The sequence below is a fragment of the Pelophylax lessonae genome (assembly GCF_965119305.1).
Source record: "Pelophylax lessonae genome assembly, chromosome: 4".
Taxonomy (NCBI): Eukaryota; Metazoa; Chordata; class Amphibia; order Anura; family Ranidae; genus Pelophylax; species Pelophylax lessonae.
In genome coordinates, this window is record NC_138771.1 from 671,644,309 (window position 1) to 671,661,788 (window position 17,480).

At 45.4% G+C, this 17,480-nt stretch overlaps 1 protein-coding gene across 1 annotated transcript in view; it reads left to right on the plus strand.

Annotated features, from left to right (window-relative positions):
* Positions 1 to 13,614, plus strand: part of LOC309555113 (zona pellucida sperm-binding protein 3-like) — a gene marked incomplete at both ends in the record, with an annotated part of 33,931 nt that extends 20,317 nt beyond the window's left edge. The window contains 8 exons of the mRNA XM_082256946.1: positions 1,823 to 2,088; positions 7,135 to 7,247; positions 9,891 to 9,994; positions 10,082 to 10,259; positions 10,352 to 10,472; positions 10,549 to 10,640; positions 12,132 to 12,274; positions 13,385 to 13,614. Coding sequence (XP_082113072.1) covers positions 1,823 to 2,088; positions 7,135 to 7,247; positions 9,891 to 9,994; positions 10,082 to 10,259; positions 10,352 to 10,472; positions 10,549 to 10,640; positions 12,132 to 12,274; positions 13,385 to 13,614 — 1,247 coding nt within the window. The remainder of the gene's footprint in view (positions 1 to 1,822; positions 2,089 to 7,134; positions 7,248 to 9,890; positions 9,995 to 10,081; positions 10,260 to 10,351; positions 10,473 to 10,548; positions 10,641 to 12,131; positions 12,275 to 13,384) is intronic.
* Positions 13,615 to 17,480: the final 3,866 nt, after the last annotated feature.

Consider the following 17,480-nt stretch of genomic DNA (forward strand, 5'->3'; position numbering starts at 1 on the left):
TGTGCTGGGTTCTCAGGTCTGTACATCTGCTGTGCCCATTATAAGGGTTTACCACCACCCCTATGTTAAGTTTCTGGGTCTCTGCACCTGCTGTGCCCATTATGAGGGGTTTACATCATCCTTGTGCTGAGTTTCCGGGTCTGTACACCCGCTTTGCCCATTGTGAGGGGTTCCCACCATCCCTGTGCTGAGTTCCTGGGTCTGTGCACCCACTGTGCCCATTATGAGGGGTTCCCACCATCCCTGTGCTGAGTTCCTGGGTCTGTGCACCCACTGTGCCCATTATGAGGGGTTCCCACCATCCCTGTGCTGAGTTTCCAAGTCTGTACACCTGATGTGTCCATTATGAGGGGTTCCCACCATCCCTGTGCCGAGTTTCCAGGTCTGTACACCTGCTGTGCCCATTATGAGGGGTTCCCACCATCCCTGTGCTGAGTTTCCAGGTCTGTACACCTGATGTGTCCATTATGAGGAGTTCCCACCATCCCTGGGCTGAGTTCCTGGGTCTGTACACCTGTTGTGTCCATTATAAGGGGTTCCCCCCATCCCTGTGCTGAGTTCCTGGGTCTGTACACCTGTTGTGTCCATTATGAGGGGTTACCACCATCCCTGGGCTGAGTTCCCGGGTCTGTACACCTGTTGTGTCCATTATGAGGGGTTACCACCATCCCTGGGCTGAGTTCCTGGGTCTGTACACCTGATGTGCCCATTATGAGGGGTTCTCACCATCCCTGTGCTGAATTCCTGGGTCTGTACACCTGTTGTGTCCATTATGAGGGATTCTCACCATCCCTGCACTCCTAAGCCCTACAATCTTACTGCTGCTGTAGGTGACATTAGTATTAGCCCATGTTCACAGTGGTTCATTTTGACATGTCAAATCGCATGTCAAATTGGAGCCAACTGCTGGTACTGGCACTGTCCGAATCAGGGCAACGCCAACTTTGCGCCGTTTCTGTATTACTTTTGGCAACTTTGGGGGGCGATTTCAATAGATATCTGTGCAGGAACCCACCCAGATGTCCGTGAAATAGCCCAAAAAGTTGGACGGAAAATGCAGGTTTGAAATCTTGGGAGTTCACCTGAACTTTTAAACTGGTCCCAGTGTGAACCTACACTATTAGGCCATACACACTATAAGATTTTCTGAAGACTTTTTCCTTTAGACTTACCAAAACCATATAATATGAGGTCAAACCTAAACACTTTCAATTTGTATGCAATCTGGCCGGCCCTTGCACTACATAGAAAAGGTAAGTCTGCAGGAAATCTAACCACAAAAGTTGGATAGTGTGTATCCAGCTTTATGGTGTAATCTCACTTAGACACGATACAATCATTGTACATCCTTGTGCGATTCCTCCATGCAGCTTGTGTTACATGTGGCTCTGCCTCTCCCATCTGATTTCAATATGAGGATGACTCTAGTCATCTTCTCCTGTAGCTCTCTAGGGGGATGAGGTGACCTCCATTAGTGTTTCCATCTCCCATCCATCATGTATAGTCCCAGCCATTGGGTGTGGTGATGATTGGCCCCAGCTGGGGGTATTAGTAGTTGGTGGGAGGGGTATAAAGGACAGCTCTTTCTCAGCATTTCATTGTGTTGTGTCTCTTATGGGGAGGATGGGTTTTCTGGTGAAGGGCAGTTGGGGGTTGCTTCTGGCTGTGGTCTATTGGTCTGGCTGTGATGGAGACTTGGTGAGACATGGACGCCAGTCCGATTGGTGGAGGAACCCCCAGCGAAATCTACCTGGCCAGGGCTCTTCTAGATGGGGCTCCAGAGGCTGGAATGCTAATCGTCCTACTGTTGGGGGTCCTATAGTTAGGCCCCACCTTAGGGGTTCATTTGTTGGACGTGTTGGTGGGGTTCCCCGAGATCTGCTGCAGCCTGGGAGCTCCCCTATCAGTGTCCAGTGTGGAGAGGACAACATGGTGGTCAATGTCCAGAGGGATTTCTATGGGATTGGGAAGCTGATCCAACCTTCTGACCTGAGCCTGGGGCCCCAAGGCTGCAAACCCAACCCCCAAAGTACTGACACCACCGTTACCTTCCAAATCAATCTCCAGGACTGCGGTAACACTGTGCAGGTAATATTCAAATGTTCCCCTGTGTCTTATCTATTTCAGTCAATGGTTCCCCCCCATAGTCCTCCCCTTCCAGTAGTCTGTCCTGTATAGAAGCTTATCTGCTGCTTTGCTCAGCTGAGACTACTTAGTTCCTAATGACCCTGTAGCTGATGTTCTTCTTTAGCGATGGACTAACCCCCCCCCCCCCATGGGTTCCATTTTTTTATTTGGGGGGGGGGGGGGCTAGTTTCCTCCTGTTCTAATAATGCATTGCTGCAGCCTATCCACTCTAACTTCCCCACCAGCCAGAGTAGAACTCGAATCTCTGCTTGCCAGAGTGGGACATGTACAATCCCTCTAAAGCACATGTGTCAAACACAAGGCCCGAGGGCCAAATCTGGCCCTCCCAGTCCATTTCATGTGGCCCTCACACCTCTCCTGGAGCTGCAGTAGAGCTCCAGCCCTCCTTTGGGCCTCCTGCAGACCCTGCACTTTCTGCTTCCCAGCTCTGCCATCAGCTTCTTCCCAGCAGCAACACAAGGTAAGGGGGTGCACTTTGATGTAAGGGAGGGTGGGGGTGGACTCTTAACATCTGATGTAAGGGGTTTGGAATACTCTGGATATCTAGTATTACAGATGCAACCGGCCCTTAGAGGGCAATCATAATGCTGATACGGCCCTCGGTGACATTGAGTTTGACACCCCTGCTCTAAAGCTTGAATGACATGGCCTTTCCTTGGGGGGGGGGGGGGGGGGGGGGTTACTGCAACTTTAAAGCACCACCAGCTCCTCTGTGGGAAGGTGAAGGTAGAACTAAAGACAAAATCCTTTTGAATAGGAAATGTGAGGGTTAGAACCTCTATTGGGTATTTTGCTATCTTTGTCCCATTGGGGGATTTCTTGTAGCCAAAACAGGAAATCGCTGGTTGTAACCAGAACAATAGGATACCAAACAAACACCTGATGGGGTGCTAATCCATGCCCCTTTATTCAAAGTTTTGTTAAACACTGCTCCTATGGGGTTTTTTCTTTTCAGCAATGGGGGGCAGCATGGCACGCATGCATTTTGCACAAACCAATCAAAATATGCTTACTGTGATATTTTACCAAAAATGTGTAGCAGCAAACAAATTGGCCTAAAATATTTTTTATTTTTAATATGAATTTTTTTTTTTTTTTTTTCCCAGAATTGTTTTTGTTTTTTTTTTTAACAAAGGCCATTCTGGGGAAAAAACATTATTCACATTCTGCTATACAACATTCCCAAAAAAAAAAAAAAAAAATTAAAAATAAACCTTTTAGGCCAACTTGTTTTCTGCTACATATTTTTGGTAAAAATCGCAGTAAGAGTATTTTGATTGGTTTGTGCAAAAGTTATCACATCTACAAACTATTTGCAAGTTATCACATCTACTAACTATGGGAAAGATTTGTCATTTTTATTTTTTTTTGTTTACTAGTAATGGCGGCTATTATTTATTTTTTTTGCGACATTGCGGCGGACAGATCGGACCCCTAATTGACATTTTTGACACTTTTGGGGGGGACCAGTGACATTACTACAGTAATCAGTGATAAAAATATGCACTTACTGTAGAAATGACACTGGCAGGGAAAAGATTAACACTGTGGGTGATCAAGGGGGTAAATGTGAGCCTAGGGGAGTGATTCTAACTGTATGGGGGTGGGGCTTGTGAAATTGATCAGAGACCTGTGATCCTAAATAGAAGGATCACATGGGCTCTGTGATCATTCCAGAGAGAACGGTCAGCTGTGTTTAAAACAGCTGACTGTTCTCTCTCAGCGGGGGAACGATCGCAGGTGTCGGGCGGCAATCGGAGCCGCCTGCCCCATGCATTGGAGTCCCTGCTGCTGTGGGGGCGGGAGCGTGCTGCTGGCTCACGCTCGCCCCCTAGCTGCAGGCGTGCAGCCGACGTAGACCTACGGCGGTTCGCGCAGGAGGGCCAGAATGCCGCAGTATATATGTGGTGGGCGGTCCGGAACCGGTTTAAAAATATCCCCACATGGAACGCATTAATGTTTGCTTAATTTTTACCTGCATGCTCTGGTGGTGAACCTCCTTTAATAGCATGAAGCCAAAGCAAAACTGTCACATAATGAAGGGTCTGCTATGGCTAGTCTTCTAAAAATAGAACGCTGTGTTTTGTGAATCCTAAATGACAGTTTGGTGCCTGGTCTTCTCAGAAGGGTCAAGCAATGAAGGCTTTGGTCCTGCTCTTCCCAGATAGGGGCCAGGCAATGAGGCAAACAAATGACCACTGGCCTTCGCAGCAAAGGGCACATGGAAGGGTGATGCGTGTAGAGAATTCCCAGCTCAACTCGCCCGCCTGCAACCAACCCGAGTTGCCCAAACTTGCATTAAAAACCAGGGTCTAGTTTGGTCACATTTGCAAATAACGTGCGTAAGCTGCAGAGCCACTTCACAGCACTCCAGTATTATCTGCAGTCCTAACTCTTTAAATGTTTGAGTCTCCACAGTGGAAGCACATGTATTTTTTTTTTTGATTATAAACGTTTATTAGAGAAATATTCAGTTACAAAATCATGAATATATATGACAGTAACATAAAAGTGCATTTTCAAAACTATTTTTCACGTAGTAGAACATGAAAAAGAACATAGAAGTGGAAAAGAAAATAAAAAGATGAAAAATAAAAAGACAGAGAATAAAATTTAGTGAACATTAAATATCTGTCTTTGTATGAGACATAACATTACCAGATAATTCAGATATGATTGAGTTGAGTGAAAGAGATTATAGAAACCTTAACATAAAGATGATAATCCGGGCATCTCTCCAGCGAGAGTAGGAAGTGTGCCAACTTAGTTTCTGGATACTTTACCAATAATGCATAATAGTGTAGATTTTCTTTTAAATATTTTAGTTAATCTATTATCAAATGATATTTCAATCATGTGACCAAGGAACATTTGTATAGATACCAAGGGGTCCATTTCTGGTCAAAGATTAGCTTTGTATTTGTAATGGTATGATGACATTGTTCCATCAATCTGATATCCTCAATTCTATTTAAGACTTGGTTGAAAGGGATGTAAGCTTCTTTCCAATGTTTAGAAATGACCCATAGCATCGCAATGTTGATGGTATGTGTTAGACGTGTTAGGTGTGTAGAGATTTCAGGAATTTTTTGGAATAGGAGGCATTGCAAGTGTGAGAGCGGGAATTTTTTTCCGGTAACCTTTTCTATCAGGTTGAATACTTCCAGCCAAATATCTTTAACTTTGGGGCATTCCCAGAAAATGTGTAACATAGAGCCTACAGTATCACAGCCCCTAAAGCAATTAGGGGAGATCTCTGGATAGAATTTATTTAGTTTTTGGGGGGTATAATACCATCTTGTAAATATTTTAATGGCTGTTTCCCTTACGGCAAGTGATTTGGTGGCTTTTCGCATATTCAGCCACATATCTAGCCAGTCTCCCCATGATAGAGAAGTTTGTAGTTCCAACTCCCATTTAACCATATAACTCAATTTTGTGTCTGAGGTATCAGTGTTGAGCGAGGTATATATGATAGAAATATGCCTCTTGCCTGTGAGGTCCTTCAAGCATATATGCTCATATGTAGTAAGTGAAGATCCTGAAGGTTTAGGGCAGTGTGATTCAAGGAAGTTTTTAATGAGAATATAATTGGGTTTCTCAGACTGAGGGATATTTTTAATGCGTATCAATGTGTCAAAAGAATGGAAAACCCCCCCATCATAGAGGTCATATAGCGAGGTCAATTCATTGTCTGACCACCAAGTAAACCTTTCGGGAGTGTGAAAAGCTTCCTGGAATCTGGGGTCGCCCAGAAAAGAGGTGCCGAGAGGTGGGTTAGATGAGAGGCCATTTCTTGTTGATAGATCTCCAAATTTTGAGTGTGTCTGAAATGATTGAATTGCGGGAGGAAATTTTGCGTATGGGGATTGTAAGATCCCATAATAGTCCAGCTAAATGATAGGGGGTAGCCGCATTTCTCTCAAAGATGATCCAAGGCAGACTAGAGGTACGATCATGCCACTGTGCCATCTGAGCGAGTCTACTACTAATATAGTAGGACCAAAGATTGGGGAGGCCTAGTCCACCAGCACGTGGGTGATGGTACAAAATGTTGGTGTGGAAGCACATGTATAATGGATAGAGCAGGGGTGTCCCAAACTTTTCAAACAAAGGGCCAGTTTACTGTCCTTCAGACTTTTGGGGGGCTGGATTATGGCCAGTGGGGGTAGAAAATATCCAGCATCAGTGAGAATAATCATGGTTGCAGGGTTGGTGGTCAGCAAGAGTAGCACCATATCATTGTTGGAGATACAACAGCTTTCAGCTTAGCAGATTAACTGCAGTTCACAAATGGGACACTAGAAGTCGCTAATGCTCAGTGATATGCTATGCATTTCTATGATGTGTTGTAATATCCTGTACACTGTACTGAACTTGTTGGTTATCTCTTCCTGTTTGTTCTTATTACAATGAGGTGACATCTTTGATTTCTGTGTTAATGTTCCTGTTTTACTCCACAATGTCTGATCTGAATGGACTCCGCTGCACCCAGTGATCGCACTCTGGAACAATCATTGGTTTTATTGGGAGGAATAGTACACCATCATTGGTATCAGTGGAAGAAATGATGCCCCACAGTAGATGTGGGAGGAATAATGCCCCGAGGGCCAGATAAAGGCAAGCAAAGGGCTGCACCTTGGGCCACAGTTTGGAGACCCTTGGATAGAGGGTAGGTGAGCCTGGAGGGAGCCCACCCCTTAAAGGCACAGGGGCATGCTAGACACCCAGCATATTGCACCATGGCATCACCATATAACAAACGTTTGCAAACGAAACCCCTGTTTTTAACACTAACTGTTAAGATGGGTTCAATTGGTTGTTTGCAGGCTGATTGGTGAGTTGAGCTGGAAACTTTCTTTGGTTTTGTTTGCCAGGTAAATGAGGGCTTTTGGGCCTGGCCTTCCAAGACAGGGGCCAGGCAATGGTGGGACCTGGTCTCAGAAAATGGACCAGCTTTGTAAGCCTTTATCCTTTTCTCTGCAGATGATTCAAGACTGGCTAATCTACACCACCAACCTGACCTACAGCCCAACCTCCTCCATTCCAATCATCAGAACCAATGCAGCTGTGGTCCCCATAATGTGTTTCTACTACCGGTGAGTCAACACTACTGGATCAGCCTACACTAGGGTACCATGCAGGTCACAGCCGGTGTTCAGCATCTGGTTAATATTTTTGGCTGGAGTGGGGAAGGTTAAACCCCCCTAGTTGGGTTTTTCTGCAATCTGTCCCTGCCAAGAGATTATAATGCCTTGCAAAAGTATTCACCCCCTTGGCATTATTCGTGTTTTGTTGCCTCACAAATTGTTTGAGGATTTGCATCATTTAATTTACAGAACATGCCCACAACTTTGAAGAAATGTATTATTATTATTATTATTATTATTATTATTATTTTTATTTATTGAACAAACTAATAGGACAAAATAACAGTCAATGTGCCTAACTATTCACCCTCCTAAGTCAATACTTTGTGGAGCCACCTGTTACTGCAATCACAGCTCCAAGTCGCTTTGGATAAGTCTCTGAGCTTGCCACATCTTACCACTGGGATCTTTGCCCATTCCTCCTCGATAAACTGCTCCAGATCCTTCAAGTTGGATGGTTTGAGCTTGTGAACAGCAATTCTGACCACAGATTTTCTATTGGATTGAGGTCTGGGCTTTGACTAGGCCATTCCAACTCATTTACATGTTTCCCCTTAAACCACTCAAGTGTTGCTTTAGCAGTGTGTTTGGGGTCATTGTCCTGCTGGAAGGTGAACCTCCACCCTAGCCTCAAATCACGCAGTGTGGTACAGGTTTGCTCAAGAATATCCCTGTATTTAGCACCATCCATCTCTCCCTCAACTCTGACCAGTTTCCCAGTCCCGGCTGCTGAAAAACATCCCCACAACATGAAGCCACCACCATGTTTCACTGTGGAGATGGTGTTCTTTGGGTGATGTGCAGTGTTGGGTTTGCACCAGACATAGCGTTTTTTCTTTGATGGCCGAAAAGTTAAATTTTAATCTCATCAGACCAGAGCACCGTCGTCCATACGTTTTGGGAGTCTCCCTCATGCCTTTTTGCAAACTCAAAACATGCCATTTTGTTTTTTGCTGAAAGTAATGGCTTTCTTCTGGCCACTCTGCCATAAAACCCAACACTATGGAGAGTATGGCTTATTGTTCTATGTACAGATACTCCAGTTTTTGCTGTGGAACTCTGCAGCTCCTCCAGGGTTAACTCGGGTCTCTGTTCTACCTCTCTAATGCCCTACTTGCCCGCTCCGTGAGTTTTTGGTGGGTGGCTGTCTCTTGGCAGGTTTGCTGTTGTGCCATATTCTTTCCATTTGGTTATGATAGATTTGATGGTGCTCCTGGGGATCATCAGAGATTTGGCTTTTATTTTTTATATAACCTAACCCTGATTTGTACTTCTTCTCAACAACATTGTCATTTGTTTGGAGAGTTCCTTGGTCTTCATGGCAGGGTTTGGTTAGTGGTGCCTCTTGCTTAGGTGTTGTAGTCTCTGGTGCCTTTCAAAAAAGGTGGGACAGGGGGACATCTCACTAATTATGTGACTTCTGAAGGTAATTGGTTGCACCAGAACTTTTTATGGGCTTCATAACAAAGAGGGGTGAATACATACGCCGCACATGCCAAATTTCTATTTCTAAAAAATGTATACATAAAACTATTCTCATTTCCCTTCAACTTAGACTATTGTGTTCTGATCCATCACATAGGTTCAGTGTTTTGTTAATCTGAATTTTAAGGCTGTAATGTAACAAAATGGATAAGTCAAGGGGGTTAATACTTTTGCAAGGCACTGTATCTCCTCCTCGCCTGGTTGGGGGGGGGGGGGGGGTGTTGGCAGCCTATTTTGACATTATGGGTTCAAGTGTTGGTTTTAGGTACTTTTTAGTTACTTGAACTACTCTTGACACTTTTGACATATGTAGACTTGGTGTCTGTTCCTACAACCCAACCCTTCTACTGCAGTAATGACCAATTTCCTCTTACGAAGTCTGATCATGGGTGGATCTGCATGGACACTGATGGGGATTACTTTGTTTTTATTAACTTAAAGCGGAGTTCCAGCCTTTTCACTCACCTGTCCCACGGTCCAGCTATGTGGCAACCCGAAGCCTCAATCCTCTTCCCTCTGGTCTCGGCGTCACTGGTGTGGGTACCCGGCTGTGACAGTTTGCGGCTTCACAGCCGGGTACGCACTGCGTGTCTTGATTGGCCGGCAATCTTCTGGGACCTCTGACATGTCCCAGAAGATTGGAGGGAGGGGGAGAGGAGAATTTCCGTTCAGGGTGCCGCGGTGCTCCGAGCAAAAGTGGGAGCGGGTACCTGTCAAAACTAGGTACCCGCCCCCCCAAAAAAAATGACATGCCAAATGTGGCATGTCAGGGGGTTATTACTACCTAAAACGAAAGTTCCACTTTTGGGTGGAACTCCGCTTTTAAGAGAACCTCTTGGTAAAGATGGTCGGGATCTGGGGACAAATATGGTTGCTTCTGGGATAATGTCTATGGATTTCCTATCTGGCTTCATCTGGTCACTGTCCTTAAGCAGGAGTGGAATCAGCCAGACAGCCCTCCTTTAGTAACTTGCTGGATAGTGTAACTGTAACCAGGATTTCACCCTGTACTCCCAAGTCAGTGATGGACAGGAAATGAGTAATATGAATTTGTGACATAAATGCCTTCTATTGACTCATAACTGACCTTCATCCGGTTCTGTGTAGGCACGGTAATGTCAGCAGCCAGGCTATTAGGCCAACGTGGGTTCCATTCAGCACCACTGTGTCTTTAGAAGAAAGGTTGTCCTTCTCTTTGGTCCTGATGACTGGTGAGGAAGATGGGGGATCAAGTGGGAGGGGGGGGGGGGGTGTTGGGCCTTTACTAATTCCCTTTTTTTTTTTTCCTCTTTGTATAGAGGACTGGAGTGGTCCCAGAAGTTCTCCCATCTATCAGTTGGGGGATATTCTCTACATACAGGCCTCTGTGGATACTCACAACCAAATTGATATGATCCTGTATGTGGACCGCTGTGTGGCCACCATATCTCCTGATGCCACCGCCTCTCCAAGTTATGACATCATTGCAGACAATGGGTATGTTCTGTGTGTGTTTTTTTTTTTTTGGGGGGGGGGGGGGCCGTGTTGGTTTGCCATGACCCAAATTTTTAAGTGACCATCTTCTGCAGGTGTTTGGTGGATGGAACACAAGCTGACTCCTCCTCAGCCTTCATTGCTCCAAGGGTCCAGACAAACACTCTACAGTTCTCGGTGGATGCCTTCCGGTTCCTAGAAAATGATGCATCTCTGGTGAGGATATTTGAAATGGTTGCACAGATCGGTGCCTTGTAGGAATGTTTAACCTATTAAAAACTTTCTATTCCAGATCTACATAACCTGTTACCTGAGAGCTGCTGCTGCCACCCAGGTCCCGGATCCCATGAACAAGGCCTGTTCCTATAGTAAAGCCACAAACAGGTGAGACTATTCAATGGCTTTTGGGTGTCCATGAATTACTGCGCTCTTCCATAACATTTGTGTATCTGTGTAATCCCTTCTGCATGGATCTAGTAACCTGTAACTGGGACCAACTTTATTGACATAACATGGGTTGATTCCTAAAACAATTGTGTAAATATGTAATGGTATACAGGCTGAAACGGAACCTCAACCCACACTGTACTTGTGGACTTCCGTCAGTATATGGCTTCCTCCCAGTCGTGAACCTGGATATCAAGATTTTCCCAGGCGCCCCCATACAAGGCTAGCTGACAACTTGGCTTGTACTGGAATCTTCTCCTTTATCGAACAGTTTCACACTTAATTTATATATACACATGAGCACATCCCCCCCCCCCCCTCCTGATCAGATTACCACAGTCAGGGGTTGCCTGATTACATTATCACATGCAGATGGAATTGTATACAGAAATTGAATTAACCTGAACTAATTATCTAGCGATCTTGACAAACTGAGTTCATAAACATTTAACAATGGAACATATAGGCTTAACCGAATATACCGCTTACCTCAATAGACAGACGATGGGAAGACTGCCAGTGACGTCTGTCTGTCTCCTACATGGAATACACATCTAAGCATTGCTTTGATTATTTAGGTGTCACAGACTTCATGGCAACAGGCTATAGGTCTCAGTGTAAAGTGGGATCAATTCTTCATATATTTTGAGAGATATTGTTAAATATTACTCTCCCATTTGAAGTTATCCAAACCATTTTCTCAGTATCTGTCTTTCACTCTCAATGAAGGTAAGTACCGTCACACAGGCATCCTCAGCAGGGCCCTTCCAATACCATGCACACTGGGTATTGTGACTGACCAGGTAAGTAGCCTCATTGGGCTGAGTTGGTCTAAAATTTCTGGTGCCAGCATTATGGGAATCTGCTTCTTGGGACACCTTGTGGTCAGCTGTAAACTTCCTCTAAGGGGTTCAACTTGGTACTCTAAGTTAAGCAGAGCTATAGGTGAAACCTTTCATTTTGGCTAGAGCAAAGGAGGGTTATAACCCCTGTCAGACTGTTTTTTTCACAATTTGTCCCATTGCCGAGCTTTCCCTTCATGTCCTGTCCCATAGCCAAACAAAGTGAGCAGAAATGCCTGCAAATGAAGGAAATTCCTTGGGCCCCTAGGTCACCAGAACTAGTGTCTCCATGGGAAGACCCCCCCCCCCTTGTTTTCTGGGGACAACCCAAAAATTTTGATCTTTCAATGATGGTGACCAGGACAAATGGGAGGGTGAATCTCCCCTAACAGACACCATCCTAAACTGTTCTAATCCATCTCCTGTGCATCTGAAGAGATGATTCTCCCCCCCCCCCCCCCCCCCAAGACCTCTTTCAAGGTAATAAGGTAAATGTCAAACTAGCCATACAGTGTTGGATTTTCACAAAGCTTCAGTGCATCTTTTAAAATGGGTTATCATACTGACATTGGCTTGTCTTCTCCAGCTGGTCTGCAATTGAGGGCCCCAGCACTATCTGCCAGTGTTGTGGGACACCAGGCACCTGCAGCAACCCTACTGGTCTGACGGCAGGAGCAAGGAGCCGATTTGGAAGACCGAGGGCCTTTGGGAAGAGGGAAGCCTTGGATGGTGAGTCTTAATTTGCAGGTGCCATATACTATAATGTGGCCATATCTGCTCCTCTTAATTTGTTGGGGGGAACACCTGAATTTGCAGGGCATCTGGTAGGCGTTCACCCCACCGGATGCCTTGGACTGCACAGGGCATTCTAAGCCCTGATTGAGCAAAGTGTTTTTTTTTTCTGTCCACTTAGGGCAACAGTGAATAGTTGAAGCAGCGGAGTCGGGATACTCGCTGCCGTGTCCATAACCATGAGTCATTTACTGTTAATGGGCTTCCCCCACTGACAGCTGACAAAAGTACCTGACCACACCAGATCCTTATGTGAGCATGCAGCCTTGCAGGCCAGGAAGGGGGGACAAGCAAGCCCTCCCACCCTTTCTGAACCAGGTCACATGCCCTCAACCCAAGTAACTTGTCCCCATATTGCTGGGGACAAGTGCCTTATCGCCACAACCCTGGCTGGTGGTTGGGGACATATGAGACAATCCCTACCTATTCACCAAAAAAGTGTAAAAAGGAAGTGTCCCCTCCCCCGAGTGATCTATCATCAATCACTACGCAGCCACCATCTTCCCCAAAAGGAAAAATGCTCTGCTGTCAAATAAGGCAAACTGCCGAATGCTTGGCTTGCCATTTGACAGTTCTTATATAGGAAAGGGGGGTTGTAACATCACCAACCAGTGCATGCTGGGTTGGTATTGCATTGCCGGCAATTTAAATGTGATTGACTTGGCTTTTTATCCTTTAGAATGGTCAGTTTTGCGGCAGCAGGTGCTATACACTGTACAGATGTGCCACTTTACAGGCAGTCTAGAGGACCCCCATGCCCTATATTTAAAGGTATTTATTTTTATTCCTGTCCTCCATGACCAGGGTTCTGAGGGACACAGGTGGCAAATAAGGGGAGGGGGGGAGACGAGATTATATAACCTGGATGGCCTTCATATTGCTGCCTCTAGACACATGGAAGGTTTTTTTTTTTCCCCCTCCACGAGAACAGCAAGGTATATGTCCTCCTTACCTCTGCACCTTTAGTAGGAGCTGGGTTATCGCCTTAAAGCCCTTAGTTTCAGTGTCTAGAGATGTTTTCCTCCTGACTCAATGTTTCTCCTGCAGAATCTAACCTGAAAGAGGAACAGTCGGTGACCACCTTGGGACTCCTGCTTGTGATTGGGCCAAAACAAAGTGACCTTGCCGCTGCAGTGACTAAGGAAGAGGCCAACCCCACAGAGCTCTGGTTTTTGGTGGCTGGCGGGTGTTTCAGTCTTCTTGTAGTCGCTGTGTGTACAGTGTTCATTGTGATGTCTCTGAAAAAGCCGCAATATGTGCTGTCTGTGGAAAAATAAAAAAATATATTTTTTAAATCTGGTTGTTTCTTTTGCTTTTCATAGTTTGGTGCTTTCCAGGGGCTCTAACCATCTATATCATGCAGTGCTGGGACAAGGTCACCTAGCACCCAGGGTGAAGATTACAAACTTTGGCCCCCAAGCACTAATCGGAACCCCAAATATCCCTATGGCGGTGGGAATTCCCTCTGTGGCATGCCATCCCTCAAATGAGTTCACTATGCCAGGAGCAGGTGTCCCAGGTCAGAGGTTCCTCCTAAACTTCTCAATGGGGACAGAAGTTGCAGCCAGGTGTATATAGTGTTACAATGGCTGCAGACATACTACAGGTGACCACAAGCTATCATGGCTACTAGTGCATCATTACTTCCTACATCCCTCTTAAAATGATTTGTTCCACATTTGATAGGTTTTGTCAAAGATCTGATTTGCTGTGAAAGGAGGAAAATCAGACAGACAATTGTTTTCTTGAGTGTCTAGCACCCTCCTAGGTAGGGAAAGTATATCTTTGAGCTCTGACTGCTTACCAGAAAAGCTGCAGGCAAATCTATATAGTCCTCTGCCTACCAGAGAGCAGGATCTACTAGTGAGGTCGGTTTGTGCGCAATATGAAATTCATTCAGTCGAGTTTCACGCTGGTCCAATAGGGAGGTATGTTGGACAGTGGGAGGAAACCTGATGAATGGGTGCATAGGCTTTTGATAGTTATGATTGGCAGAGGGAAAGTTGCATGTTGGGATACTGGATAAAAGCCAGGAGCACATGTGCTCAAGGTCTTTCGTTGGGGAGCGGAGTCCTGGAGGGAGGGGGCGGCTGCCGCCTCCTCTGTAGAGGTACCATAGGGGGTTGTCCTGAGGGCCAGAAGAGAAGCTGAACCCAGAGGTCCAGGGAAGCTGGCTATGAGGGGAGACCCTAGAGGTCCTGTTTCTGCAGTATTGAGAACAGGAGCTTGTGTCAAGGGGCCTAACCTGAGGGGGGCCACCCCTGCTCCTAGGATAGTCGGTGGATGGGTGGCAGCTTAAAGGGGATGCTAGTGAGCGTCCTGAAGCTAAAGATATCCTCAATCACCAAGTAGTTTTGGCGAGAGTAGGGGATGAGCATCAAGTTTGACTCAAACATTGGCTTTTCATTTATCGAATGTGCTTCGCAGGAAATTTGAGCGCCTGCATCCATAATGCACTGCGCGTGCAGTGAATTGATTGTCCAAAGCATGCACCCTGACCTCCATGCTTTGGCCTATCCAATCATCTCTGCCCTGATTGGACAAAGGCAGGCTGCCTTTAGCCAATCATGGCTCAGGGGCTAAATACACGCCCCACACTAATAAAGGCTGCTCGCACAGCAGCCATGGGTAGTGTGACTGTGCGGGCGAGATAGGAAGTGGTTGAGGCAGGGAGAGAATGATTAGCAGTTTATCAGACACGTGTAATGTGGTCTAATTGGAGGCATTGCTAGCAGTGAGTTAGGCAGGGAGAGCAAAGTGATTTGCAGTTACTCAATGGGCTAATATATAATTAAATGTCAGTTCAGTATAGAGCATGCATTGATCTCTCTCATATACTGTGTGTGTATGTATGTGTGTGTGTATATAATTAGCACCCTCCTAGGTGGGTGCTAGGGAAAATAGTTTTTGGGTATGCCTGCTTGACCCCAAAAAAAAGCCCAAAAACGCCAAGGTGTTGTTGCAGGCGTCTTTGGAGGCAGGCAAAACATCTGAACTTGTGTATAGGGGTATATACACACACTTCTATGCATTTATACACATATATAGGTGTGATAGGAGCGGAGACATATGCCTGTTAATTATTTCTTTAGCGCAAGCATAGTGTTCTGCTACTGTCACACCGTATGTATGACGCCTGCAGCAAAAAGCAGGGTGACAGGCGAGAAGCCATATCCCTGCTCTATAAGTGTTCTAAGAGAAACAATCTTTTCTCTATAGCGGTCACCCTGACATGGAAGAGTTTGGTCACCCTGGCATAAGTCAGTTCACCCTACACTACGGTCCCCTTACACTTAACACTTTCCCTACAGAAACTAGATTTGTTAATCTAACTAAAGTGGAAAATAGCACCCTAACTACACTAGATATCCCTTTCCTCACACTAATAATTGCTAAATGCAGAAGTAACAGAACTGCTTCCACTCTCTTCCATGTCCCTGTATTACAATGCTAGGAATTTGGCGGGGGCTATCTTATATACTGGGGGGCATATTCACGAATGATTGGCCTCTGGATCCCTAGTCACTCCAATCCAATTCCTAGCATTCTGCCCCCTCAATTGGCTTTTTCTGATGGTTCTGGTCCAATTACGGGCTGTTAAAGCCCATTTCCTGTCCCATTGCATTTTGGTCAGTTCTGGTTGCCGAATTCCAAACTTTTTCAGCAAAAAGTTCTAAATTCGGCTGAACCTTGAACAGTCAATGTTCGGGTCAACCCGAACCGTTCGATCATCCCTACTGAGGACCAAGTGGAGCTGCTGAGGCAGGAGTTTCCAGGAAAGCAGTGTCGTGAGTACTGTAAACTGCCCAGGGGTCTGCCTAGGAATGGGGACCACTCCAGTAGGTTAGATGGATCCAGGAGCCAGTCAACTGGGAGAGAGGGCTTAGAGAAGGGGGTGCCAGACTCTAAGCCTTGAAGTGAAGTCTGTGAGAGAGGGTACCAGTGTGGGCCCTGAAGTGCAGAGTTGCAGCAGTATTTACAAGTAGCTACCTCAGCCTGGAGGGCTAAAGGCAGCAGTACAAAGGACTTTGTGCCAACGGGGAGTGACAAAGTCAGTTCAGAGTTAACGGACAGCAAGTCAGCATTAACCAGCACCAACCTGCATTGACCAGCATTCAGCCAGCGTCAAGTCAGCGTTCATAGGCATTTTTCTCAGTTGTCCCATCACCTTGTGAATAGTTGAGCCAGAGGAGTATCCCACTCATTCCCTTCTTCCATCCAAGTTCCTAAAATAAATACAAAACCCAAAGATGCTGGACTGTTTCTTGTCTCAGTGCTCACACAGGCTTAAATGTGCTGTTGTTGCTAGCGGTAACCCAGGCAGACCCACATCCAGCACAATGGTAGGGAATCTTGCTACATGACTTGTAAAAGGAGAAGAAATGTGGGACTTTAAATGAGTGCAGCTGGGCATAAATGTTTCCAAATGAGAATATGATGCAAACCCCCCCCCCCCCCCCACACAAAGAGGGGGGACCCATAGAAAGCTGACATAATATCAATTGTACAATTTTATTAAACCATATTTATTAATCACATATACAATTATTGCAAATAAGGATAATACACTTATTACATATACAATAACATCTGTAAAAATAGTAGGTTACATATGACACCAATTTCTCTATAGATACATGGTCTGGAAACATAAAAACACTTGAATATATAACTGAGTAAATATAGGCTCTACGCGTTTCGTGGACCTCCGTCCACTCATCAGGAGCTTAGAGATAAATAGGGTATCTAAAAATAATAAAGGCTCTCGATTATACAAGTATTATTATAGAAAAAAGGAATAAATTGATAATAAATGGAATGGGCACTACCTGAGATAGTATCCATTGTTTTTGGGGGTATTAGAATTGCTGTGCTTTTGCTGGGTTATTTTTTAATAAAGCTATATTTTTGGAAAAAAATACCATTTGTTCTCTGTATAAAACTCCGTTCCCAGGGTGAGAGAGTATTTGAGCTGGGGGGATGGTGTGGGGGAACAAAGATTTGTGCTAGGAGGGGGCATTTTTGCTGAGGCATAATCATACATCTTAAACAAGCAAACAATTGGGGGAGCAAACCCTGAACATGTATATCTAAAGCCGGTGCAGCTATGGACCAAGCAACATGTATATTAAAAAAGAATAGC